This window comes from Setaria italica, chromosome III (assembly GCF_000263155.2).
Source record: "Setaria italica strain Yugu1 chromosome III, Setaria_italica_v2.0, whole genome shotgun sequence".
Classification (NCBI taxonomy): Eukaryota; Viridiplantae; Streptophyta; class Magnoliopsida; order Poales; family Poaceae; genus Setaria; species Setaria italica.
In genome coordinates, this window is record NC_028452.1 from 14,945,662 (window position 1) to 14,963,659 (window position 17,998).

General features: G+C 46.2%; 3 protein-coding genes across 4 annotated transcripts; 2 read left to right on the top strand and 1 right to left on the bottom strand.

The window, feature by feature from the left end:
- The first annotated feature begins 234 nt into the window (after positions 1 to 234).
- LOC101780501 lies at positions 235 to 3,317 on the top strand. Of its 2 annotated transcripts, none has more exons than XM_004961614.3 (2): positions 235 to 682; positions 1,069 to 3,317. In XM_004961614.3, exon 2 carries the CDS (start codon positions 1,099 to 1,101, stop codon positions 3,022 to 3,024), a length of 1,926 nt encoding a protein of 641 aa, XP_004961671.1. In that variant the 5' UTR covers positions 235 to 682; positions 1,069 to 1,098; the 3' UTR covers positions 3,025 to 3,317. The 2 variants fall into 2 exon arrangements, with proteins under 2 accessions (XP_004961671.1, XP_022681222.1); XM_022825487.1 differs by having other exon boundaries at positions 235 to 542.
- A 4,154-nt stretch (positions 3,318 to 7,471) lies between these two features.
- Positions 7,472 to 9,452, top strand: LOC101781707 (F-box protein At4g18380). The gene is made up of 2 exons (XM_004961617.3): positions 7,472 to 7,909; positions 8,035 to 9,452. The coding sequence occupies exon 2, from the start codon at positions 8,187 to 8,189 to the stop codon at positions 9,249 to 9,251; it is 1,065 nt and encodes a 354-aa protein (XP_004961674.1). The 5' UTR covers positions 7,472 to 7,909; positions 8,035 to 8,186; the 3' UTR covers positions 9,252 to 9,452.
- Positions 9,453 to 11,660: 2,208 nt separating this feature from the next.
- Positions 11,661 to 17,795, bottom strand: LOC101782103 (endoplasmic reticulum-Golgi intermediate compartment protein 3). The gene is made up of 13 exons (XM_004961618.4): positions 17,433 to 17,795; positions 15,998 to 16,071; positions 15,768 to 15,851; positions 15,597 to 15,677; positions 14,598 to 14,678; positions 14,386 to 14,478; positions 13,863 to 14,039; positions 13,710 to 13,777; positions 13,533 to 13,584; positions 13,383 to 13,436; positions 13,202 to 13,291; positions 12,577 to 12,643; positions 11,661 to 12,177 (listed from the first exon to the last, which is right to left on the bottom strand). Exons 1-13 carry the CDS (start codon positions 17,572 to 17,574, stop codon positions 12,086 to 12,088), a joined length of 1,155 nt encoding a protein of 384 aa, XP_004961675.1. The 5' UTR covers positions 17,575 to 17,795; the 3' UTR covers positions 11,661 to 12,085.
- Positions 17,796 to 17,998: the final 203 nt, after the last annotated feature.

Consider the following 17,998-nt stretch of genomic DNA (forward strand, 5'->3'; position numbering starts at 1 on the left):
CGGCACCGTCCAGGACCAAACCCATCCTGAATCCCTGTCGAAAAAGGCGCAACAAACCAGCGGCGCATCAGAGAGGATCAGGTCGGCGGATCCCCCAACCCCACCAGGCCAAGGCCACCACCCAACCACCACCACGCCACGCTTCCCTCCCTCCGATTCCAAGACCAGACACGCGGGAAAAATACCCCACCCACACCCCTCCCTCCCCGTCCCGCGCGGCCGGCGTGGACGCACGTGCCACCGCCACCGGGGCCCCGCCAGCCGCTGCCACCTTCCCCCACTACCGTGCTCCGTGCTTCCATCGCTCTGCCGGTGCGCCGCTCTCGATCTTGAGCCCTGTTTGGTGCCGCGCTCCTGGCCTCCTCTGACGCCGTGTCCCTGGCTTCCTGTTACCTTCTTTTAGTTCTTTCGCCCTCGACCACCCGCCACCGCCATTGTCGCCCCGCCACACTGGAGGCGCGCCAGCGGTGCGCGGCGGCCTAAGCCTTCCCCGTTCTGCTGCCCGCCGACGGCGATATCCAACCGGGCGAGGCGACCCTCGGGTTAGTTTCCGTCTTATTCCTGGCCTGCCTCTGGTTTCTCCTGCTGCCGTCGCTGGTGACGCCTCCCCTTGCTGTGTTCCGCGGGGGCGCTGCACGCCTCTCAGATCCCGAGCGCGGATCCGATCGCCGGCTGCCTAAAGGTACGATCTGTATGACAGCACCGTAGGCGATGCCAATTTTTTTTTTGGAAAACGAAATAGCGAATTGACGATGCTGCCGCCTGCCGGACCGACGGCTTTCGGAGATTTATAGCTGTGGGGGTTGCATTTGTTGCTGGGCACACTAGCTGCGCCCACAAATCATCAAAGATTGCAAGATGGTCATGTGGATTGTATTCTTGGTTGTGCTCTGGCATTTATTGTCTAGTTTAATATGTTCTGCCTGCCTGAACATACCTTGCTCTATCCTAGGCCTAGTGTTATCTGGGCATCACGGAGGCTACAGATTGTTTTTTGGTTCACTTCATTTGCGGGTTAGCCTATCGAATCCACGGACCTAATGTTTCTTGTGTGTTTTCTTTTGCTAGATTTGTGCGGACAATTGGGAGAGGCCAGGCATGGCCATGGGCGTCGAGGCGAAGCAGGATGCTTCATGCAGTATCAAGAAAACTCTGAGATGTGCTGTCAGAACAACCTGGAGATGTGCCTTTGAATATCGGGCTCTGTTCAGTCTATTGCTACTGCTCTACCTGCTGTACAAGTATTCACCGGGTTTCTTCGCTTTCCTTCTCTCCAATTCTCCAGTCATTGGATGCACGGCCATTCTCCTTGGTGTACTGATAAGCTATGGGGGTGCACATCTTCCGGAGATCGATGAAGACAGGAAGGCTCCTGAAGGTATTGCAGCTCCAAAGTTTGAGATTTCTTCCAGAAATGTAAATATTGAAGCAGACCAGAGATTTTCAGTGCCTGCAATGAAGGAGAACATAATCAGGGAGGCAAGTTTTGGCAGAAGAGACGGTAACAAGTGTATTGATCTGGATGAGAGCGTTCCTCTTCTGAAGGGACCCGATCTACAAGATGAGAGAGTTGATGCTGCAGGTGGTAGACCTGTGAAAATTCTCACTACTGTTCCTTCCATGGGGGACATGAAAACTTATGCGGAGAAAAGGTCTGAAGGTGCTTTTTTGAGCAGGGACAAGAGCGACGGGTATGCCAACTTGTTCGAAGATGTACATCAGAGAAGAGTTGATGGGAAAGAAGCAACCTTGGGTGTATACTCTTCAAGTGAGAATGTTAGGCAAGATGCTGAAATTGTGGCAACTCCAAATTATGAAGGGAAAGTATGTACAGATTCACAAAGTGGTGAGGTGGTAGATGCTTCAGAACACAAGGCTGTTGATGGCGCAACAAGTAAATGCAGATGGGGACGTGCTTTTTCTGTGCGTCGGAGGAAGAAGCTGGCTGATATAAAGATCGAGGCTGTTAATTCTATTGTGGACAATCAATTAGAGAATCCTCTATGCTCACCACTCACTGGAGTTGGCAGTCATGATAGTTCATCAGGTTTTGACCCTGATAATGCAGAGAGAGACACTCCTGATGTTTCTATGACCGGCACTAGTGCCGTGCTCGATGAGACCGAACCTCTTCTGGGTGCTGATTGCTCTCATCCTCATCACATTACTAATGATGAGTCGGGTAATCATTCCAGCATCGCCTCTCATGATTCTCAAGTTGAAAGTGATAGTAATGTTGTGGCTGACAATAGCAAGGCCAAAGATGATGGCGAGGAGAAGGAGGATGCTGGAACTGAGCCTGCGCTTTTGTGGACAGCTGACAATGAGAAGAATGTCATGGATCTTGGGTACTCCGAGATTGAGCGCAACCGTAGGTTGGAGACTCTGATGGTGAGGAGAAAATCAAGAAAAAACATAAGATTTGAGCTAGACAGCATGGGTGATATAGCAGATGATTTATCACATTCCCGACTTCAGCCTATTTCAATTTCATCACGACAGATGAACCCATTTACCGATGATGCGGAACTTCCTGGGTCGGCTCCTCCTATTCTGCATCCACAAAAGAGCCCCTTCAATTTCCTTACCGAACAATCAGCTGAAACCGGTGACCTTGCACATCACAATCTGGAAGCCCAGGAATCCATGGCGGTTTCGCATCAAGACACCCTCTTCAAAAGGCACGAAAGCTTCAACATTGGCAGACAGCCGCAGAGACATGGTTCCAGGTTCAAACCATGCTTTGTCCTAGAGGAGTTTAGCTTTGAGGAAGCGGGGGCAAGCAGTTTCCAGAGGCAGTTCAGTGACAGGAGCGTGTCGAGATTGAGCATCGTCTCCGAATGCGACACGGTTTCTTCGGTCGGCGATCAGGAGCACAACGAACTCATAAGGAACTACATCCGTGGGGTGCGCGAGTCGCCTAGCCTGCTAAGACAGGATAGCGATCTTGCGTGTGCTGGAAACGAGTGCTCGGATGGGATCAGCTTTGTGGACAACGAAACCTTGAATGCTGTTATCTGCTGAATGGATTACGAGGCATTGGAGTCTTGGAGAACATTACACTGCATATTGTGACTGGAGAGCGGAGGAGCTTTGCTGTAGCCCTTGCTCATGATGCATACTCCTTTCGTGTCCTCGCTCGTCTGACAGGGTTTGCATTCTTCCTGTACATTTGCACAGTTGAAAATACACTGTCTTGCTGTACATTCTTGCGTGTAATAGCGTGAAAAGATGAGGTGCCAGAAGGCTGAATACTTGCATCCAGCTCTATTTGTTGATTGTGTTTATTTGTACTTTCTTCTTCAGTTCTGAATCATCTGGACCTGCCGGGCCGGCCGGCCGGCAGTTTCCCAGTGACCATTTTCAGATCTGCAGCTTATGGTTGTGATTGGTAGGGTGCACTAGTGGGAGCCTGGTTAAGAGTAGCTCATGGATGATCCAAGCCTGGTTTAGAACACGCAATGAGCTCGCGTTTGGTTGCCTGACTTAGTATTCGTTTTTCGTAGCCACGCTTGGATTATAATCTAAGCGAAGATTTTCTCGCTTCTCGCTTTTCGCTTCTCGTAGTTCAAATCGTTGAAGCGGCTTACCACATAAGCGAGAATCGGTAGAAATAAGCAAAGCGTTTGGCGGGATTCTCGCTTATTTTCACCGATAAGCCGCTTATAAGCGGATACAAACGGGGCCTTAGCTTAGCCTGGCTTGTTCTTGAGTGTGTTTGATTGGCTGACTAAAGGTGATATGGTTACCTTGGACTAGATGAAGGTGGAGCTACCGTCCTGCCATCTCTCCATTCTCTTCTCTCCGCTTCCATTGTTCTATCGCTCACCAACAGTGGTGCACTCTCTCTCATCTAATCCCAATCGATGAAGCCAAGGAGATGGTCAGCACACCAAAGTTGATGGTGTGATGCTGCTGCGCCGCCGAATTGATGTTCATTTGGCACTTGTGCGCCCGTCGCTGAAGCAGCCAAATCGATGTTCCGACGATGTCCAAAGAATGAGCAATGCCAACTTCTTCATGACTGAAGCAGCCATGATTGGCAACTTGCTTGAGCTCGACGTCACCAAATCAATGCTTCCGCCGCACTGCCGCTCGCTGCGGCCTCCACGACCACTCGCTCGTCTAGCCCCGTGCCCGCCGCAGCACCTGCCAGACGCACCCGCCGCCGCGCTGCGGCCGCTCGCACGCCGCGGCCCCTGCCCGGTGAGCCCGCCGCCGCGCGGTGCGGCAGCCCGCGCATCACCGCCCCTGCCCGACGAGCCCACCATCGCGTGGATCTCGATGCACCATGGAGGAAGTGCTCCTGGTTTGGCTGTGCCGGAGTCGATGCACCATGGAGGACGAGAGCCTTGACCTCGATTCAACCGTGCCATGGAGGAAAGGGCCCTTGACCTCGAATCGGTCATGAGCCTTGCAAGCAGGGACTCGAGGCGAAGCCATCGAAGCTCGACGCCTCGGCATCGGTGCGAGCTCCTCACGCAGTGCCGCCGCTTCTTCCTTCCAGCCTCGGAGGTGAGCGGAAGTTGGAACTTGGCCCAGCGGGGCGCTAGCAAGCCTGCACAACCGGAAACGAGAGGGATTTTCGTTTCCCACTATACAGGCCGTACAGAGCCTTTTACACAGCCCAAGCCTGGCTATCCCTCCTATGCGGGCTACCAGCAGGCTGCATTACACAAGCCTCGATAGCCCTATACAACTTACCAATCACAAATCTATATAGAGTATCCCTTCAGTTTATTGAGGAGGTGTTTGGTTTGGATACACCACAATACAGCTTGCCCATCACAAACCTATATAGAGTATCCCTTCAGTTTGCTGAGGGGGTGTTTGGGTACCCCACGCTAAAGTTTAGCACATGTCACATCGGATGTTTGGATGCTAATTAGGAGTATTAAACATAGTATAATTACAAAACTAATTGCACATATGGAGTCTAAGTCGTGAGATGAATCTATTAAACCTAATTAGTCCATGATTTGATAATGTAGTGCTACAGTAACCATTTGCTAATGATGAATTAATTAGGCTTAATAGATTCGTCTCGCGAATTAGCACAGGAGTTCTGTAATTAGTTTTATAATTAGCTCATGTTTAATCCTTTTAATTAGCATCCGAACATCCGATATGACCTTATCTTGTGTGAGGATTCTAGATTCTTTTCCTATGCTGGACGCATAGCATGGTGCACAGATGCCAACGAAAAGGCTAGGTATTTCAGTAGCTTCTTTCCCAGAATTCCAGCCGCGGTAGTCTGTAGATGCCAAAAGCTTTCCCCGAACAAGTCACACGGTCGAAGGAGGAACAGTACAGTCTAAAAAATAAATGGAAAATAGAAAAATCAAAATAAATAGTAATTTAGAATTTAGGATGGAGGGAGTACTGCACGAGCCTTCCGGTAAAAAAGAAGCGGTCTCGAGTAACTGCCAGACGGTACGGCTTACCACGGCAGGAATTTATATTATGTAAGACCTTGATCTGCAGGGCTACTGGCAGGATCAGTCAGTCATCACTCACTGCCATCATGTTCGAAGATGAGAAGAGACGAGTAGACGACACTTGACCCGTCAAACCCTGCACGATCGCAGTCGCTTGAGGGCGTCATGGAATCTTAGGCGAAACCACACATGCCGCTGCTGCCGGCTTGCTCGTTGCTCCGAAGTCCAGAGGAAACCTACCATGGGGCGCGGCAGCACCGCACAGGTACCCTGCCGTCAAACCAAGGACGTGGGACCGGGATGGCATACGGAGTTTTCACAAAATATCTTCAACCCGGGACCCACAGCCCCGGCAGATCCTGCCGTCCTGCAGACCTACGTAAATAAAATAGTACTCGAGTACTGCACACCACAGGCTCGATAGCAGACAGTAGTGCTGCAGTGCCCCCTGCCAGGCTGCCACAATTTTTTTGCAGTAAGGCCATGTTTAGTTTCTCCCAAAATCCTAACTTTGACACTATGCAAAAAGAAGATTCTCCGTTACATCAAACTTGCGATACATGCATGGAGTACTAAATGTAGATGAAATTAAAAACTAATTGCACAGTTTTGTTGTACTTTGCGAGACGAATCTTTTGAGCCTAATTAGTCAATGTTTGGATAATAATTCACAAATACAAACGAAATGCTACAGTTGCGCATTTATGGCAAACTCCCAACTTTAGCACTCCCAAATTGGGAACTAAACAAGGACTAAAATTGAATCCGATCCCACCTCAATTTGGGCAGACAAAGGCACCAACCCGAACCTGAATGTGCAGCAGGGGCATCAACCTCTGGCTTCTACGCCGCCGTATGGCCCACCTGCAGCCTCACCTCGTGGTCAATCAGCTCGGCCCTTGCCCCTTGCAGTTGCAGGCACCAAACGGGTACCAGCTGACGGAGCTGAGCTCGTCAGAGTACCCAACACGAGACGAGCTGTTCCGTCGAGCTGATTGATCTTCGAGCTAGCAGCAGCGTCGATCAATAGGTTCGAAGCCGATCGAGCTGTTCCGTCGCCGGCCGGCAGAAACGGCCAGCCCAGCTTTCACAAGCCGCGGATCCCCGGTAGAAAATGACGCCACGCCGCCGTGGCGTCGACGTGCTGGCCGCTTGCGCCGTGCCTTTTCCGTTCCCCTGGTTCGCGCAGGGGGCCCGGCCACATCCAGGTCCATGTCGGCCTCGCCACCACCAACCGCCGGTCTGAACATGCCATGATGCTCTCTCTCCTCCCGATCCACCACGCCATCCACCCTTGAGGCTTTTTTGACTAGTCATGGTGCTTGGGGTACGTTGAGCACGACGTTTGTGATTAGTACTCCCGTCGTTAGGGTGCTTCATCCCGTCATCCCGTCGAGGACTAGTCACATTTACGGCGTGCACGAGTACATAGAGATTAATTAGCCTGTAAGCGTCACGTATTTAAAAATAGGCAGGGTGTACTTAGACTAGTCCCAGTGCAAGGTTTCATTGCACTATTTTTAAGGATGCCACGTCATCCCATGAGGTGTATTCTTATGAATGAAACAGGGAGTCCTAGTGCACAGTTTCATTTCACGATTTTATAGGATGCCCATGACATTTAATTGTGAGGTATGTGATTGGATATGATTAGATGAAATGAAACTCTATAGCTCCCAATGCAAGTTTCAATATGTTTCATAGTCTTGTATACATAGTTTCATCCTGATGAAACTCCTTCCCTCTCTTACTTCATAACTACCATACCATATCATTACATATGCTGATGTGTCACCGTATTTAATATGCATGAAACCTCTATGAAACTTCCACTGGGGATTAGCCTTATGGGTATAAGCCCGTTAAGTAGGTCGGATTTCACTAGAGGGCAATCGCATTTTGTGTCGATCGTCCAAGATGGCATCACCACGGTCCCGCCGCTGACGTGGACGGACGGCACGGAGCCGTTACTTAACGGCGCCACCACCTCCGAGACCGAGCCCCCGCCCCCAATATTAAAGCCGCGTCGGACGGTGTGAGCGAGAGAAAGGAAAGGCATTCGCATCGCAACACTTCCTCCTCTGCAGCTCCCTCTTCTCTCTTCTCTCTGAAAAGAATTGGAAAGAGGAGGGGAAAATCCCCAACTCCACCTCCCATAAACCCTAATCTCGTTTGGATTCGCCCCGGAAGCCTCCCGAATCGAAGCCCTCCGGCGTCCCAGCTGCCCGCGGGAGCTGAGCCGTGCTCGGTTCGGTGAGGAATTGCAGGTTTTCTGCGACCGGAGCCGCCATTTTTTCCGGCTGTTCCTCGGAGGGCAGCGGTCTCCCGGCTCGGGTTTTCCCTGTGCTCGCCGGCGCCGGATCCGGGCGTGTTCCGGCGAGAGGTCGGGTTTCGCGTGGGGTCGGTGCGGCTTCGAGCTCGATTTGCCCGCTTGCTTGAGTTGGGTCGCGGCGGCGGTGGCGGTGATTGAGGTATGCCATTCTCGGATTTGCTTGCTGCGATTCTTGATTCGGGGCCCTTGTTTGAGTTCTTATGGTACTCCTGGTGCATGTGGGTTTAATTAACCACTTGCCATTTTTGTTCTCGTTCTGTTCAGGTAGTCGCGTCGATTTGACAGGCGGTTCTTGCCATTTGGGCGAGGCATTCGGACGCGCGAAGGTTTCGCTGCGGGGCAGCAGCGTTTCTTGGCAACCCTGGGCCATCTGGTCCTTCTGCGTGGCTGAAAGGCGTGGCCTTTTGTGCCGTGCGATGCATCCCAAGGCTCGAATCCACGCGGACCCGGTGCTGGAGGTGGACCAGTTCGACTGCCTGCCGGATTCGCTCGTCCTGCTCATCCTCAACAAGGTGGAGGACGTGCGGTCGCTGGGCAGGTGCTCCGCCGTCTCCAAGCGCTTCTGCGGGCTTGTCTCCCTCGTCCACGACGTGTATGTCAAGATTGACCGCGTCGTGGGGGTCGACGGCGACGCCGAGGACGCGCTCAACCTGTCCTCGCCCAAGCCTCGGAACATCTTCTCGCACTTCCTGAAGCTGATGCTCTTCACAATCATCAAGCCGTTCCACAACATGCGCAACCCGAATGGTAATGGGAGGCCACTGTTCGCGCAGCTCTCACAGCACTCGCCAGCACAGGTGCTCCGGAACTTCACGCACATCCGGAATCTTCGGGTTGAGCTCCCCTCTGGGGATGTGGGTACTGAGGAGGGAGTTCTACTGAAATGGCGGGCAGAGTATGGGAGTACACTCCAGAATTGTGTGATTCTGGGTGGTACCCGGGTTGATCGCAGGCCTGTTGGTGGAGAGCATGAACCATCTTTGGAGGATAATGGAAGCATGCCAGAGTCTTTCTATACCAATGGCGGACTGAAGCTCCGCGTCGTCTGGACAATCAGCTCTCTGATTGCGGCATCGACGAGGCACTATCTTCTCCGGTCAATTATCAAGGACCATCCCACACTTACAAGCCTGGTACTAACAGATGCCGATGGCCAAGGCACATTGTGCATGGGGGCGGAACAGCTGAAGGAGTTCAGAGAGAACCAGCTATCAGCATCAGCATGCTCCAACAGGACTCAGGTCCCAGCCTGCAACATGAAGCTCAAGTACTCCCCATATCTCGAGCTGCCTGGTGGTATGGCGTTGCAAGGTGCTACGTTGGTGGCTATCAAGCCATCAACCGAGGGAAGCAATGGAGGCCATACCAGCCGCAAGGAAACTGATGCGTTCATCTCTGGAGCATTCGATGGACCATTCAAGGTTGCTGTGAAGGCGCTGATGAAGAGACGCACTTACCTTCTGGAGATGAATGGCTTCTAGGTAACCCCAGTTCTCTGGGGTATCTAGCTTGGTGGTGGTAGCCATGGCACCTTTAGCTGAACTTTCCATTCTGTGTAATATCTGAGATGGTGCCATCTCTAGATCTCTAGATGGTGCTTATCTGCTGTTTTAGCTCTTTGTACAGTGGTGACATTTGGCTATATGAAAATCATATGTAGTTAGTGTATCCCTTTTTGCTCACCATTCTGCTCCCTGATGCCATGTGTGATACTGTGATGCATCCTTCTGTCAATTCGTTCCAATGAGCATTGTGTTTCTCTTGTGCTTAGTACAAGAGTTGAGATATTCAGATGCCCCATTGCACACAAGTTATTGCATTTGCCATGTGTACAACTGCATGCATAAATTAGTACTGTATATTTTGCTGCTCTTCCAGTTTTTGTATAGCCTGTAGGTGGTCAGGTGGAAGTTGAAAGTAGCCTTGAAAAAAGGGAGAGCCAGATTATGCCTGCAGGTACATGACATTCATTTTGGGATTGTGAAATGAAAAAGACTGATCTGATGCTGACTGATTCATGCAGTAGGACAAGTGGACAACCTCCGCTCGGTTTTGATTCCCACGCTTCTTCGAATGTTTTTAATGCATAGTCATTGCACGTTACAGTCGTGAGATGCTTTCCTGAAGTTGACTTCACCTATGAGTTATCTGGTCTATCCTACTACTTGGTAAAAGAACCTGCTATTCCAAATTAGTTATCATTGGTCAATGATCTCTATCCTCGATGTTAATGACAAGTTAAAGACTTCATTATAAAAATGGTATGTTAATATCATTCCCATGCGATTTGGATCATGATCTAGATCATTAAGGTGGGTTGATAATTTTGTAATGGAGTTTGTTACAAAAGTTCTTTCGATGGTGTCCACTTCTCATATCCATTCTTATAAGATAGCACTTCTTTTAGATCTCTGAAAGGGTCACACATAAGCTTGCCCCCAAAAGAAATCCCTCTGCATTATTAGTAATTAGTATTTAGCTGGCATGAGTACTTTTTCCCAAGCTATAATTATTGAAGAGTTTGGAAAATATTTGGATAGTGCCTAAGTTTGAAGTTTGGATTCCTTGAAAACAGAATGGATGGCACATACACTTGTAACTTCATATCAAGTTGCGGATATTTTGCTTGATGGGAATATTCTCTCACTAATACTGGTTGGCATGTATGGCTTAAGAGATGTTATATTTTAAATATAAAATGAACAACTAGCGCTTGGTGTTATGATTACAATCTTGCTTAGTTTTTATAGTTCAACGATGAAGTTACCTTTGGCATAAAAGAGTTGTGTTGCTAGTTTTCTGCCACCAGTCTACCATCTGTCCATCTCGTCTCTTCTTTAAAATGTTCTTCCTGCAAATCCATGAGTTTCCAGAAAAACTGCTTACCAGCTGGGAGTGGTTTTGTTATCCTGATTGCATCACCTTGCAGATATTCATTTGTAGGGTAACCCACCTCAAGAAAGGGCCTCCAAAGGTTTCTCTTCTCAGTACTGCTGCAGTGCTGTGGTGACTTCAAGAAACACTAACCTAAAAGACACACCCTTAATTGCTCATTTGTTTCTATCCTATTGCCTTGTTATCCTACATGAATCTGGGATGTCACTTGGTAAGGCAGTGAGGAATTTTAGGGGCACAATTTTTGGCAGATTAAGTTGGTTTTACTCTCTAGAGGAACCTTCTCTGGCGTTAGAGTATTGATGCTAAAAAATCGCCACTTGCAGTGACATCTGTACTGGATGATATCGGCTGACCCGCATAATGAAGATGCATGTGCAGATCAGTCAAGGAGAAAATAAGTCTGACAAATAATCAACACCATCCATCTCTGAAGCTGCTTTTATTTGTTCTTATCCACTCAGCTCTTCAGATCGAAATATGATCGGATCAAAGTGCAACTGTGCAAATCAAATCAAATCGGAAACAGCATCATTATTTTATTCATCTTATCCTGAGGTGGTCTTAAAAACGATGGAGAATGCTTCCGGAAAAAAAAACAATGGAGAATATATTAAGAGCTTAGTCAACCCCTTAGTTGACTATAGAGAAGCAATCCCTCCTTAATCTATGCTGAGTTTTTGCAAGCAACATCAGTTCAAAAATGATTGGGCAGTGCTCCTGCCATTTTATTCAAAAAAAAAAAAATCAGTTCAGGTCATTTAGCTCAGTTCATTGCGAAGATCACAACTTGGAAAATACCATCAATATGTCCCAATGACGTTGTGGTCTCCTGGCACCACATGTCGTGCTAACAATAGATGGTATATAGTAGATACCATTATGCACATTGTTTGCACTGCTTAACTAATTGAAACTAGGACTGATAATCACTACTAGAGTATATCATATATGTTTATTGGGATGGTCTCAGATGGAAAACAAAACAAAAAAGGTAACCGTGAAAGGCCTTTAGGTGAAAAGCAATATAATCAAATGGAATCGTTCTAGTTCGTCCTGAAAAGCAGCAGCAACAAAGTTAGATGCACGACACCATGAGTGAAGCTGTTTCCTTCAACAGACTTTCACGAGAAACATTCCGTGTGATCTATGATCTATCCACCGCCCGAGTCCAAATTACCCCACCTCACCAGTTCGGCCCATTAAGGACAGCCAACAATGAGATAGACATCAAAGCACTCCCCCAACCCCTAGACCAGGCTATTCCTTGTCTTTTTACAGGTAATATCTGATCAGCAAACGTGCAATAACATCAGTTTGTTGGCCTTGAAACCTCAGCAACGTAAGTGGCTTCTCGTCATCCCTCCTTACATGCCACAGAACTTGGAAATGGTGAGGGCCCGCATAAGGTCGATGTTGATCATCTGTACTTGCCTAGCTCCATTTTCTTCTTGAGTGCCTTCTGTCCATGGTATATGAATGAGTCGATGATGCCAGAGACAGTGAACACGCCTGAGGATCATGCAAACCAAAAATTAGTTAGTTGCATTCATAAGTACCACATCAAAATCCTAGTTAAAGCTATTTTTATCAAGAATTTATACAGAACTGCAATTGATTATGAATGCGGAAATCTGGCTCCACAAAGCTTTAGTGTGCTACAATCAAAAGCTCAGGTTAAACTATTTTATCAAGGACTAATGCAGAACCGCAGCAGATTGATAACTGTGGGCAGTTAATTCCACAAAAGGTATGCCAAAAAGTACTGTCTAAGAATTACTGTAAAGCTTCATTTATGTCCGAGTGAGACTGTAGTGGTAGCAATCTTTTGACAATTCATACTACAGTTCATAATAAAACAAAACAGAATTAACTAGTTCTTTGTGCATAAACTAGAGTTGATGCGCATACCGCCCACAATAGCACAAAGGTTTGTCAGGTAGTGGAGTAGGGATCTATTTTCTTCTGTGAATATCACCTGCAAAACAAAAGGCAGTTCAGTTTTATAGGGGTCATTGACCTGAAGAACTGAATTGTGGCTTTCAATCTGAGAAAACTACAACAATACTAACTGGACTAATTGAAACATTTAAGAATCAATTCATACAATCACAGGTTTGCTTGTATATTGCCCATATCTCATAGCATTCCTGATGCACATGCACAGGTATGTCTGGAAATTTATTAGCAAAAAGGGTTCTTAGGACCATGTCCACCACCTCTTCATTTTTTTTCATGCACTAACTTTGCTTCAACTATGGCCTGCGACTTCACATGCATGCGACTATAGAACAGAAAATAGGGTAAAAGAAAGGTATTGCATTTAGCATCGTCCAAAGTGGAACTGAATAATAACAGTTCGTGCATATTGTACATGAATGTGCAGTTGATATACACAGCTGCACATAGGCGAAAAATTTAGAACTGTGAGGCTAAAAGCATGAAAAAAGATAAAGCCAAGGAAGAACAATGCAAGTAAAAATATTTATGCTCTACAGAACACAGTATATGCATCTTTTATCCTCTCCACTGTTACCTTTATAGGTGAGAAGTCATAGAAGAAAAATACACCAGGTTGGGGTTTTGGACGAACATTTCCATCTCTAAAGTGCTCCGTCACTGAGAACTGGGAATGAAAGTAACAAGAAGATATTTAATGTTTGAGGGGATAAAAAAGTTGTACATACATATATAATCATTCAATTAATTCCACAAACCTGGTTTGAATGAATCTTGCGCCCTCTTATATCAGTGTATATTGTCGGGACAACCTGGGTAGGAAACTCATAAGTTTCTTATGCAACGATAAATGCTTAGACCAAGAGCAGTCATAGAACTGTAAATAAAATGGATGGAGAAAGACTCACTTTTATGAAATACTGGTATGTCCCATCTGATGCTGGCTGTGCCCACTGAGCACTGTGTTCATGAATTGTAAAGTGGGTAAGAAAACTTTCCAAGAAAAAAACATACTTAGCATAACAGTAATGCCTGAAAACGGAATAACGCATTTTGTGCTGAAAGAGCTAAATGTAGATACTTACCCATCAAGTGGATTAACAACACCAGGGAATTCTGTCCCAAAGGACAGTTTGTTTATTTTGTGAGTAATCTGGTAAAGTTACAAGGTAATATTAGAAACACTGAATAGAAACACCAAAAAATAAGGGAAAAAACTGTTCACATGATCTACTTACATTGAAACCACCTTCAAGTACTGATAGCTCAGGCACATCTACGTTTGATTCATAAAATCCTTTTCCCGGGGCAAAGTGGAAATTTCCAGCAACTTTACTGACATCTAAAAAGCCATGGACATTGCAGCCTTCGCCTTGCTGAGTTTTAACTCTTTCAACAAAATCCTCTCTTGTGCACTGTAATAGTCATAAACACCATTGAATCTCAGGAATCAAGTGTGCAGGAAAACTTAAAAAACACAAAAATAGTTGCTTGCTAATTATAAACCAACACATGAAATATACAACTCTAAGTTCTAAAGAGCTAGTATGCGGCGAATGACAAAAATGTTCAGGTCATTGTAGATCCCAATTTCTGTTATTCAGGGCAGATCGATCAAGGAACAGAATATATAGGCTAGGAACATCGGGGAGATGGTGATATATCAAGCAATGCACTAAAGTTGATAAAGTAAGATTCTCTCAAAGAAAAGCTGAGTATTAAACTACAGATGAATAAACACAGGTAATACAGCTGATATACCTGGTCAATTAGGTCAGGATTTGTAAGGGCCCATCCTTTCTTCTTATACGCCTCCCTGACTTCTTCACAAGAATTACAGCATTGCTCATCCGACTGAACTCCGAATAGGTGCAAGCCATGCAATGTTAAAAGGTAAAAAAGCATAAGATGGAGAAGGAATGCTGAAATAGAAGTTACAATAAAATAAAATGAAACACAAAGATTGTGCATACCTCCTCAGCACCATAACATGTGCCACAATATTGTTCACCTTTGTCAAGCCTTCCTCCATGTTTTTGCAATGGCCTCTCGATCTATACAAAAGTTCAATCAAAGATATGCATGAAATAGCTAACAGTAAAATGAAGCCACATGAAGTTGGCCTTATATCTTCAGCTGGCCAAGTTTCATTGTGGTTGTGGCACATAGCAGAGGAGACATGAGGGCATTATATTACTAGAATAACTTCAACATAATATACTGGTAATGTTTCCATGCTAGACTCAAATGTACCGGCCTTAACCATGATTAAAAACATGTACGGATGCGAACTTTAAACTTCCAACTTGTTGATGTCATGCCACAATATGGTTTTCTGACTCCATGAGTTCTAGAAGCTCTTTGAGGAGCAACAATTCTGCAGTGAACTAGTTGAAAGCACACATGGGCTAGGAATGGAAGACTTAAGAATTTACTGATATGATCATGATACTGTCTTTATAAAGACCCATCATTTTGCAGAAGCTGATGAAGCAAGGTTGTTATCAGCTTTTCTGCCAAGTCTTCTATTTTTTCCCCTAATAAACCCACAGGCGGCTCTCAAAATTTCAACCTTGTATTTGTAAAATATTAAGCACAATGCGCTATTGGCTCACAAATGTGCACCGTGTATTAGTCGGTTGGCTCAACTTTTGAAAGAAAAGTATAGAAATTATACCCATACTTCATCAACCACAACTGCTACAATTGTCAAAGAAACATGCACATACAGGTCTTTGGTCGAGGTCGGGTTTGTTTCTGTGGCGCGTATATAGGCCTCTTTTTGTAGGTTTGTGGGTGTGTGTTCTGTGCTGGGGGTTTTAGTCCTTAACCGGACTTTTGTATTCTCTTTTCTCTCTTAATGAAATGACACGCAGCTCTCCTGCGTAGTTCGAGGAAAAAAAATCATCCAGACTAAGCTGACACAGCACTCAAGTCCTATGTTTTTGCAAGTATGCAACAGAATCACTAACCTTTGTTCCACCAATGCCTCCTTTTCTTGCTTCAATAACATTACCGTGTGAATCTAATCTTCTTTTCTCAATGTCATGCCTCTGCATGGAAAAGAACAATGGAACCATTATATGAAATATCAACAAATATATTAAAAGATTATCAGAAAGTAAGATAACTTCAGAACGTACAATGTCATGATGCTGCTCTCCACTAATATCTGTCGTATCAACGCTGAGGAGAGTGCAAGGGATACTCGGAAAAGTAACATCAAACTGCAAAACAGAGCTAGCTTTACAAAAGACATTCAAAACTACCAATTGTCAGGCGCGTACTACCCTACACTGTATGTGTCTGTCTATACAAAATAGAAACAACTGAAAAATGACCTGCACATTTAATTGGTAGAAAAAATACTAACGTTTACTCGTAGCCTTTCTCCTCTTGATGTGTCCACCACTAACTTAGTCTCTGTTGCTGAATAAAAATATGATCCTGAGAAAATATTATGCACACAGAAAAATCATTAGTAGCCGCTTGAGTCTGCTAATTTAAGCAAAGGATGTAACATAACATCATTTCCTTAACAATAATAGTATGTTAGTAAGAGGAACAACATCAGTAGATAATACATTTTATTAGAGGTGGCAGCAAGTTGAGGTGAAGTTTCTCAAAGACCATAAAAAATTGGAAAAAAAAAAGAAACACCAAATGCCCGATGGATTTCATAACAGGATGCTAAAATTTACCAAAGGAAAAAAAAACTACAAAGCGTAATATCCGAATTGCATCAGTGGTAGTGCTAGGCATCAGCCTTATTTGGCCCTTTTTGGTTCAGACAAAGACAGATGATGGACATATTCCTCACTTCTATTGTCATTTTGGCCTAAACACTGAAGTTTTACTATGACGAGTTCAGAGCAAACGCCATGTGGACGCAGATGAGGTTGTGTCAAAAACAATGAATATTCTGCCATAAGCTGGTGATAAATTAGCTAGCACTATGAAGGAAATAGTTGCATATTTTTTTTACTTAAATGTCATATACACACAGATGCCATCACAGCACTGACCTATTGTTGTTGATACACACAAAAGGCAAAACATGAAACAGGTACTACTGCGGTACTGCCTTAGGTTCCCAAAAAGGTGATGCAAGTTCATGACGGTCCAAACATGCAAACTAAAAATAGAACCTTCCTCTCCACTAGAATTTACTGAGACACAAATAGTAACGGCAAAGTAGAGCTAACCCAGTAACCCTCAGTACCTAATTGTTCCCACACGTGATTTTGAACAGGAAAAGAAATATAAACCCAAAGCTTCTAAACTTTAACGATAAAATTGAGACGTCAGCAGAAAATTAGAGTATTGTCCCCCACCAAACTGGCACGACCACACGAACTAAACCGAAAGAAACTGAAAATACAACCTTATTTGAAAATATCCAAGTATATCAGTGTCTCCCATTATACATTAGGATTTGTGGCAATGCCAAGTAATTTCTGTCTACGAAAACTCGGATCTCATCCTCCACACCACAAAAAGCAATAAAGCTAAGCCCAAAAGGCCGCCTTCATCTAGAAGTAGCAGGCGCACGCTCAGAAGCTTCTCGAAAATAAACTTTTTTTCCAAACACAATCACATCGGGCATACCAGCCCGGCGTCATTGAAACTGAATCTTGCCCAAAATTAGCAGACAGCAACAATCAGCCCAATCAAAAGGCGTCCCAAAATTGAACTTTTTTTTTACAAAGTTGTTATAACTCGAATTCCACAACCATGCCGGGCCATGAAGAAACCAATTGAAAAGAAAAACAAATCGGATCAGCGCCGGCCGCCGGGTGGGCACTTACTGGTCTCGGAGATGAAGAGCAGCAGCATGACGACGGCGGCGACGAGCGTGACAACGCCGCCGGAGAGCGTCCGCTTGTAGAAGTCCTCGTTCACCTTGGGGTACGCGTCCAGCCGCTTGAGCTTCTGCAGGAACTCGTCCATCTCTCCCACTCTCTCCAACTCCCCCGCCGCCGGCGGCGCAGGAAGGCAGCGCGCTCAGATACCTCTCGCTCGCTTGCTGTGGAACCCTAGCCCGCCCTCTGATCCGAGCTCCCGAGAGCAGGCAGCCGTGGAAACCGCGGCGACGCGGCGCGAGCTTTGACCGCCGCTCTCGATGCCGCCGGGGTCGGGCTCGGGTCGGGCGGAGGCGAATCAATAGATTGATTACGGGGACGAGGTAACGGTGGGATTTAGGACAATTTCCACGCACGCGTGCCACGCGGCGGGAGGTCATTGGCTGCCGGCCGCGGGAATGCGTTGGTCTCCGCCGACGTGGCAGGCCCGGTTCGGTTGGGAGGCTGGTGCACGGGATTAATGGGTGGTTTTATTTATCGGAAACTTTTTATCTTGCTCGTGTGAAGAATAT

Coding starts and splice junctions, on each gene's coding strand:
- LOC101780501 (XM_004961614.3), top strand. CDS start 1,099: ATGGCCATGGGCGTCGAGGCGAAGCAGGATGCTTCATGCAGTATCAAG.
- LOC101781707 (XM_004961617.3), top strand. CDS start 8,187: ATGCATCCCAAGGCTCGAATCCACGCGGACCCGGTGCTGGAGGTGGAC.
- LOC101782103 (XM_004961618.4), bottom strand. CDS start 17,574: ATGGACGAGTTCCTGCAGAAGCTCAAGCGGCTGGACGCGTACCCCAAG. Junction 14,479..14,597: donor CATGTTATGGTGCTGAGGAG/GTATGCACAATC, acceptor TTCGGAGTTCAG/TCGGATGAGCAATGCTGTAA. Junction 14,040..14,385: donor ATCCTGACCTAATTGACCAG/GTATATCAGCTG, acceptor TGACTATTACAG/TGCACAAGAGAGGATTTTGT.